At 41.0% G+C, this 9,345-nt stretch overlaps 1 protein-coding gene across 1 annotated transcript; it reads right to left on the bottom strand.

Moving 5' to 3' along the window:
* Positions 1-2,181: 2,181 nt before the first annotated feature.
* LOC103959396 (auxin response factor 19) lies at positions 2,182-8,786 on the bottom strand. Its single transcript, XM_009371744.3, is given in 15 exon segments — positions 2,182-2,756; positions 3,017-3,207; positions 3,312-3,944; positions 3,946-5,147; positions 5,432-5,570; positions 5,675-5,750; positions 5,995-6,117; positions 6,263-6,427; positions 6,557-6,647; positions 6,744-6,828; positions 7,036-7,191; positions 7,340-7,396; positions 7,495-7,593; positions 8,082-8,200; positions 8,560-8,786. Coding segments are annotated over 15 exon segments (3,339 nt in total). The 5' UTR covers positions 8,624-8,786; the 3' UTR covers positions 2,182-2,617.
* Between the last annotated feature and the right edge of the window lie 559 nt (positions 8,787-9,345).

Below are 9,345 nucleotides of genomic sequence, written 5' to 3' on the forward strand. Positions count from 1 at the left end.
AGCAGATAACAAGCAGGAATCAAAGGTAAAAAGTTTGCAGGAATTCATATAAAGTGTTAGTTTAAAAAGACAAACTGTATGGAAAGACAATAGCACATAAGTAAATAATAAACACAAACGACCAGACAAAGTTTCAACCTATTCGGGCAAACTTTGATGCTTGTCTGGCAAGTCATTTGCAGTTACAATGTATATACTTACGAAAGGAAATTGAAAGCAAGAAAATCGATACTACAAACGAAAAGTAGCAGAGCTAAAGCTATAAAGGAAGTGTTTGAACTACAAAAAGAATGTATGAAAAGTGGTAGAGCTTTTAGAAGTCTTTTTGGTTATTTCAGTTAAGTGTCATTTCCTCTAATTATCTTGTTGCCTTTATAGAGGCTTTCAGCCCTGTGAATTAAGCTTCTCTGGCTTGATACATTCTCTTTCATCCAAGTGGTTGATGTGATTGTTGGTAGAGGATGAGTCTCTACTTAGAGCAGTTCCACCGTGGGCTATTGCCATATGAACTGGCTCTCAAATAGGGTCAGAGAGCTCGAGTAGGGAGGTCTAGCGTGTGCTGGCGATGGAGCCCGAGCGGGCCCGAGGGAGAGGCCGGCAAGGCCATGTGACGCAAGGTTGACGTCTGGGCGACGTCAGCCATCATCTCCTCTACCTTTCTGGGCCTCAACCTTACAACTACTTGAACTCTTCCGGGTACTATTCGATTCAAAAAAAGTTAAGCAACAGGCATACGAGCAACATTTCATTTACTCATTTGAATTTGCCATGCTTATTCTATTACCTCAAATTTTCCAAATTCTAAACATTTATTTAAATGATTAATTGAAATAATGCTTCCATTTTTCTCCAAAATTCAATCGAATCCCATTTGGGGAAACAGAAACTGACCTCTGTCGTCCTTGGAAGCTGCGGAGCCAAACAGCGTGGGGCTGCTCCGGCGCAGGGCGGATCTGGGAGATTGAGAAGGAGGGAGCCAGGACTTGAACGATGACGTTTTGAAATTAATCGGGCGATCTAGCTTCACGGCACCCCTTTGGCACCACACCGTTTCGCGAAGTCATGGACTGCAGAATTGCAGCAACAATTAAGAAAGGCATTCAGGTGTGCTGCTTTGTTGTGTGTCGGAAGTTCGGGCTGATGTGTTGGTGGCGGTTTGATGGTTTCAAAATCTTATCGAAATCCATCACCAATAATTGTTTTTTTGGATAATGACACGTGATGCAACGAGAACGATTAAAAATCTTATCCGAAATTATAAATTAAATTATTTTGTATTATTTTATAAATAAATAAATACTAATATTTTATTGCATATTGTCAGGGCTATTCAGTGTAAGAGTGGAGATGTAAAAGGCAGTTACTGTTCACTGGGTGAATTAAATAGTGAATAGCCCCGGGGGGGAGCCTTTGCAACGGTGGAGTTGGTCTTAGATATCCGAGCTTTGATCCTCTTGAATTTACAAGTTTTGCCACTGGAAAGTGTTTTTCCCCGCTAAATATGCTTTCAAAACATCATTTCTAGTGTGAACAAGGGTAGTCTTGCCACTCAAACCTGCCACATCAAAAAGTGTTTTTCAAATTCTAAGCCGATTACTGTTTATTTATGTCGAAATTAAATACCCATAGGAAGTGAGGCTATTTTGGTCCAAACACTAAGCCATCGTTTGGCGTCAAAGATTGGATTGAAATTAATAACTCAGTGGATTCATGCATGTTGAAGGAGAAAGTGGATGTTAAACTCGCAACCTTTATCTAGGTTGAAGGCAGACGAATTAATCATGAATAAACTAGATGAGAAGGTTTTTTCATAACTAATTCATCGTTTACTTTCAACTTAGACAAAGTCTGGGATGACATCTATTTTTTTCTTTAATTCACATTGAGCTTGGTGAATTATTTGACACCAAATTATTGAATAAGTAATGCTGGAACGACTAAATTTGTAAACTAAATTTTGTTATCTAAATTACATAGAAGTCGACGACACATTCTTTACTTTACAAAATAAAGTACTTATTTTTTATTAGTGACATATTATTTATTTTGCAAGTTAGCCTACCTAGCGTTGCTCTTGTTCAATCTGCATGCACTTGGTTAAACACATTTAAAATGTTGTGAAATTGATTTCAGAAATGAAATTTTAGAAACTTCTTTTCTGCACATTTATACACTCACAGCTGCATGACAAAAATTTCTTGATGCTGATTTTTACAATGTACTTGAGTGGGAGACTGAATGTTAAAATTGACTTGAGATATAATCGTTGTACCTGCAAATATAAATATGCCGTACTAGGTTGTTCACTGGGCCACAAATTTGCCCTCCCTCGAACAGAACCCGGACCAACTAGGACTGCAAGAAGCTTTGGTTTAGTATCTGTTCAGAACTTCATCCTCTCCAGTGCTTATGTAAGAGCTAGGCCAGAAAGTTAGACGCCAACCTTAACTACTAAAGACTTCTTCTCAAATTGCTTGCTCCAGCAAGTGGTAACGGGTAAGTCACCGGAAAGATCTAACTTTGGTCTTTATACCATGCTGATTACCATGAAAGATTTTCCTACAAACATCTAAAGCTCCTACTAAGGAGAAAAATTGTCAGATTTTGGTACGAAACATTAGGCCTTCCCGCCATCCGAGCTGCTGCAAGCTTGATTTGGAAGCACAGCGTTGCCACCAAAATCTCCATCCAAACTCATCTGCTGGACTTCTTGTGGGGAAAGGATCTTGATGCAGCGAACGCAGTTCACAAATTCCCTGGAATAGGCGAAACAACCAATTTAGAAACAAGTAAAATGACAAATCAAGATCCTATTCTTTTGGTCCACAATGTTAATGGATCTTTAATGCAAAACACCTTCAACTTTCGAGGGACAAAAAGAGGCCATGCTAATTGGTACAATTAAATGTTGAACTTTACGGTATACGATTATACAAACAGGAAAATGATGTTTTGATGCGTGTATGCGCATGATGTATTTCAAATTTCAAGCAGAAATGAGACTTAAAAGACTTACTCCCAAGGGTCATCTCCAACTAGCAGAACATCTTTCTCATGATCTACATACACAAGTTTCCAGCCTACCCTCCCCCGGTCCTCTAACTGTCCCTCTATACCAAACCGTCGAGCCAGATCTTGTTTAAGCCCATCATAATTTGAATAACGTGTCACATCTATGGACCTCCCAACAGCTCCGCGTTTGTACACCTATACATAAACACCAACCAACTTAAAGCGAAAGACATAATCCAAAATACTTCAAATAGATGGTACTACAATTCCATTGTAGTTTTCAATTTAAAATATCAAACCTTGGTGTATGTCCTCATCCGCTGAAGTGGCGGAGCCGGAGCCCATGGGCCGCTGTCCAGGAAGCCGCTATCGTTTATTGCTGAGTCAATCGAATTGAATGTCATATCTGGAACTCCAAAGGACTGGGAAACCATTGAAGATGAAAGCTCCGGCTGAGCATCTTTTGAATTTTCGTAGTTGCCAAGTATGCCACCCGAAGAGAGATTATTTGAAAAATCCCTTGCTAACCCCACCACACCTTTTGCCAACATAGGATCAGGATTCAAGGGTATCCCCAATTGGCCATCAATGTTGGAACCATACAGAACATTGTTTCTCTGATCTGCCAGAACTTCCACTTCTTGACTGGCATCCCTGAATAACATTGATTGTGGATGGAAAGGCAATGGTGCGTTATTCTGCTGTAAATGGACATCGTTCTGCGAGAGGCCAACTGAAGTTGTTGAAGATGATGTGTCCAAGTAATCTGTGTGGGCAGCTGCACCGCTCATGTATGCTTGCGGTGTAAGGATTCCTTGACTTTGATTCTGAGCAATGTTCACTGAAGGCGTAACTTCAGACTTATGTTGGAAATCTTTCATTAAGTTACCATGAGATGGCATCGTGTTTATGGCACCGGAACTCGATATTGCAGGTGGCAGACAGAGCCATGTCCTCCCCTATTGATGAGTTCCGATGGGCTCTGTTGTTCATCAATGGTTGAATTACGCTAGGACCGTTGTTTGTGGATGGTGAAGTTGAACAAGATGGAACCTCGTCTGTAATCCCTGACTGCCCTGCTCCGGCAACTCCAGTCATCATATTGCTGGCAGCTGTAGAGAACTGATTGGTTGTTGGTTTTGGAAGATGTCCCATATGCCTGGACATTTCAGGCAGCACACCAGGTTTCTGCTGTTGAAGCTTTGGCTGCTGAGGTGAATGAGAAAACTGACTATTAGCTTGGCTGTTATTATTCTTTGTCATCTGCTGTGGCATTGTTCTTGACTGAGGATGCGAGGTTTTTGCCATTTGAGGCATATCTAGCATTTGGGTGGGAGAAGACCTCGAGAAGCTCTGGGACACATCAAACGTTTGCCTCTGCTGGTCCTGGAGTTGGACAAGTTGACCGGGCTGTTGCAGTGCCTGCTGCGCTAAAAGTGACTGCTGTTGCTGTTGAAGCTTTTGAAAAAGTTGAAACTGAAGCTGATTATCGGAAAGATTTTGCAACTGTTGGTTCATTTGATCAGGCGGTTGAGACTGAATAAAACTCTGCTGTTGATTTTGAGCTGCAAATTGTTGTTGATGCTGCTTTAAGTTCTGAGGGAGGTTTCTTTGAAGATGGTTTTGACTAAACGATTGCTGCTGAAGAATACCACCGTTATTATGGACAAGTGTTGGAGGTTGCAAAAGCTGGGACTGAACTTGGCTCGAGGGCAGAGTTTGATTAACCGAATTTTGTCGGGGTTGTTGAGAATTATCACCCAACTGTTGTTGACGTTGCATCATGGATGCTAACGGGCTCGTTGAGGATGACAGCTTTGGGAGTTGATCAAGCTGTTGCACTTGCTCAGGTAGCCTCTGGCCATTAAATTGTAAATTGTTCATCTGAGGTATTTGAGGAACCAACAAGCCCAACTGCTGAGAAAGATCTGCTCCAGCAAGGTTTTGCATAGCCGAACCAGAATAAGAATGCATATAATTTGGCTGCATGGTGTTGCCCGGGGACGAATTTTGCTGCATGTTCATCCACTGGACTAAGCTAAGGCCAGGTAGAACCTGGGGGTCCATCATGGACATTTCATCACCAAGCCAAGGCATTGTTCTCTTGAAAAGACTCTCCATATCAGAGTCCTCATCTGTGAAAGAAAAATCAAAGTTGTTGATGTCTTTTCTCCAAAATTTCAAATCCAAAATGTGGTGATGTTTCTAATGGTTTGTCGACCGACTCAAAAATAGAGCATAAAACATGCAAGTAAAAGAACAATGAAGCCTCCAAAGGATTCAAATCATCAGTTAGCATATTTGCGTTAACATACAAAAGATCACAGCAATGATACATTTGAAATCCAAAGGTCAAACGTTGATCATTTTACGACAAAGAACTAGTATAATTTATCGTTTGCTATATTATATCTTTTACCTGGCATTCCTGGTTGCCTGGGACGCTTCGATCTGAAGAAGGGTGGGGGACAAATGAAAAATGGAGCAGTAACAGGCTCAATTTCCCAAACTGAGACCCGATTACGCCTTTCCCCAGCAGTTGACTCATCCCAACCAACCTATTCAAAGAAATGTGAGGCATTAGGGGTTATTTTACATGACCGACAAGATGACCGGAAGTAACAAGGGAAGAGATGCAATGAGAAGTTGCCATAACATTTACCTGCAAATTACGCCATTGCGAGTTCTTCCATCTAACAGGATCAAGATCACTAATTCCTGTAATAGTACCCATGTACCTGCACAACAAAACTTCTTATGTTCAATTCCTAAACTACCATAAGGTTTTTATCTGTCAAAATCCAGCAAACTTGATGACTCCATTACTTTAAATAATGTGCTATACAGAATTGCATTCCCTAGACCAAATCATCAGCATTTCTAATTTGTAACATCTATTTGTTCATTATTTTCTAGATCACTGATGCTGGGATTCCTGGATTTCGCCACGGTAGATATACTGAAATACAAGTATACAACTACCTTCTTGTCCCTGACTCTTCAGTTTCTAACATCATACGAAAGCGCATGCCTAGTGATAGTTGGTTGCCACATGCTGCCTTGTAGTACTTGGCTAAAGGGATAACAAACTCCGATGGACTAGCCCTGCATATAGAAAAGTAAAATTCAGTACAATTTCAGATAAATATATTGAATTCATTTAAAGAGTAATAGCAGGGCGATTCACTCCCACAATTACGATTCTATAGTTGAACTAAGACATCTTAGAATAAATAAATGAAAGATAAACCTAGGATTGTAGAACACCGTGAAGGGGCTATTATTAGCGGCAGCATGAGCTGCAGCTGCTAGAATTCCAATATGCATACTGTCACTTGATAATACCGAAGATGATAGGTTGGTGGGTTGCCTGTTAGCTCGTCTAATTCCCAAAAGAAGCTGCTGCTTTTCATCCCTGATCATGAAAATTGTGGATCATCATATGAAGTTGTTTGTGCACTATATATTTTCGTGTCCAAAAGAGGGAAGAAAAAACAAAACTCTAAACCAGAAACTCCTCAAATTTTCAATTCATAGTAATCACCTAATGAATAAAACAGAATCACCAGCAAAAAGCCTCTTCCCGCTAATAAATAGGCTCCATCCTGTTGTAAGTAAGTGACGTTTTGGTTGCCCTGAATCAAACAAGAAATCACATAAGATGTTTTGAAATAGATGGCACCTTATTGATCCATACATGTGACATTCAAATGACTAGAAAGATGTCACACCTCGATAGATATGGCGGAAGGTCCAAACAGCATCATGCAAATCCTTGGCAACAAGCTCTTGAGCAGGTGGTTGCATGGAGAAATCCTATGTAGAAGCAGAAACACTATTAAACTTTGCATGTGGTCCAATATCCTAGTGGACAGGGTTTTGCGTTTCTGCTGATGCGTCCTGGGTTTAAAACTCAGCCCTCACCTAAATTATTGTAATAGTTTCGAAGCCGCCCCCTTCCCCTCCCCCTAATAATAAAAATAAAAGTGTGGCAAACCTTGGAAATGATGTAAAACTGCTTACGAGAGGAGGGAAAATCTTTTCCGCTGCACGGCGGGGCACTGAAAAACCTCCATGAGTGCTTGTATCACTTGCTGTCAATGTTTTGCAGAAAAACTCTGGTTGGGGCTTATTTGTCTTGAGCGCGAGATCTGATCTCAATAAGGCATCCTTGTCAAACTGCACGAGAAGAAGTCGATGAGCTCAGGTTTCAGAAATTTTTACCTTTTAAAGGACAATGGAATATCACTTAAAAGTGACACAAGGGGATGTCCATAGTGCTATCACAACGTAATGATCTTCCAGGCATTTTGAAGATAGTACTTACTGACGACACAGGCTGAAGTGTCATCTGAGCATAAACTTCGTCTGTTTCGGGGTCCGCCTAGTGAATCAAACATAAGTGAGAAAATCAATTAGAAATGATCAAGACTATAAATCTGTTTACAAAGTAATACTTAGAGCAGATGAAATCAGCCATACATGCAAGGTGACATTGTGAAGGAGACATAGTAGCTTGGATGGAAGGTTCGGGTAGTTTGGTATTTGACCATCCACATCTTTTTTTATAGATGCCGCAACCTGAAATCGGAAATTTCGTACACAAATCAGCACAGACCACCTCCAAATCGAACAAGTAACAGAAAAGACCGAGGAAGTTCTCAAAAAGGAAACAAAAATAATAAATGTAATACTTAAATATAAATAAATTATTGAGCTATCAGTGTAATTGTTGACAGACACCCAAAATTTCTTTCTGTAAATCGTAAATTCTTGAAAACCATCAACACCAATTGCTTTATTCGGAAAACAAATTAGTAGTAGGCACAATATCTCTATGCTTTTCAAATATATATACATATATATATATGTATGTATGTATGTCTGTATGTATATTGCTATTAACAGAAAGAGGTGCTTAATAAATGAACTCAAAAACCATGATGAGCATTCATAAAAAAGTCAAGGCAGAATGTGAAGGATAAATGCTGATGCGGCGCAAGGCAGAATGTGAAGGATAAATGCTGATGCGGCGCATGATAGCAACATCCGCAACCAAAAACACCCACCTGTTCGCTGTGGCCTTGAGGGAAGTACACCACGTGCGTCCCGGCCGGCGGCAAGTTCACCAGCGGCCCGGCGCACGCTTGCCATAGCTCCGGGTTTATGCTCTTTACATTCTCTCCCCCTGCACACGTGTCAGCCAATTATTCGTCAGAAACCCCACACAGCCCAAAACCCCCGTTTTTTTTCCGTTTGTTTCCCGAGAAAAAGCAAACGAGGGGAAAGAAAATTAAAGACCAACTGAACGAGAAAGAATCCGGATTCCTGGGAATCTCAGAACTAACCGCCGCGCAGCGGCAGTTAGTTACCGAGTCCGTACAAAAAAAAAAAAACTTGTAACGAACAAAACGATGTCGGAAACAGACAAAAAAAAAACCGACAACAATTGTATGGATCGACCGATCCATCTGCTGCTTTTTGAACATCATCTTTAGAGGGAGAGAGTAAATTGATTGAGTGTTTCTAGAGAGAAAAAGTACCGACCTTGGCATGAATTGGATGCGCAACTGGCGGCAGACTCTCCGGCGCCGTTCGCCGGCGGCTTCATTGTTTGGTCCGGGGACTTGAGTTCTTACGAAATTGTATAAATCGCAGAAAATATCACTTGCTCATCTCCCCGGCGAGAAATTGGAGCTGCTTTCTGAACTCGCCTCAGCCCCCGGAGGAAGCACTCGGATCATCAGCGGAGCTCAGATCAGCTCGGCAGAATCTGCAGGTCCCAAACAAATTGAAAAAATGGAAAAATAAAAACTTTCCCGGAAAAAGTCTTTCCCGGGAAAGGTTAGGGGCTTTTCCGGCGAAGTAAAAGGAGGGAACAGAGAGGCAGAGAAAAAGGAGGGTTTGCTGAGATTAAGAGGGACCAAATGCTGAAGCTTTGCCCCCTATCTTCCCCTACACCACCCAGACCAGACACTTCCTCTCTTCTCTCTCTTCCCCCTCTCTCTCTCTCTCTCTCTTCTTCCCAATGCTCCTCTCTCTCTCTCTCCTCCTTGAAAATGGCACTGACTAAAAGGTAACATGGGGCTTTGGCATTTAGTTGACCTTATGGATTTGGGGTTAATTCTGGTTTTCTCTTGTTAACCATGGTTAGTTTTGGAAAAGAATTCTCTCATATCCATTTCTCATGATCCACCAAGTACGTAGATTCAGACCATTAAAATTTGATCAAACGGCTAAATTTATTATAACTTTTAAAATAGGCCCCTGTTTGTAACTGTTGGATCAAATTTTAACAGTCCGGATCCCCAAACTTAATGGATTAGGAGGAAA

The sequence above is a fragment of a genome, unplaced genomic scaffold (assembly GCF_019419815.1).
Source record: "Pyrus x bretschneideri cultivar Hongxiangsu unplaced genomic scaffold, Pyrus_bretschneideri_v1 Contig36, whole genome shotgun sequence".
NCBI classification, from domain to species: Eukaryota; Viridiplantae; Streptophyta; class Magnoliopsida; order Rosales; family Rosaceae; genus Pyrus; species Pyrus x bretschneideri.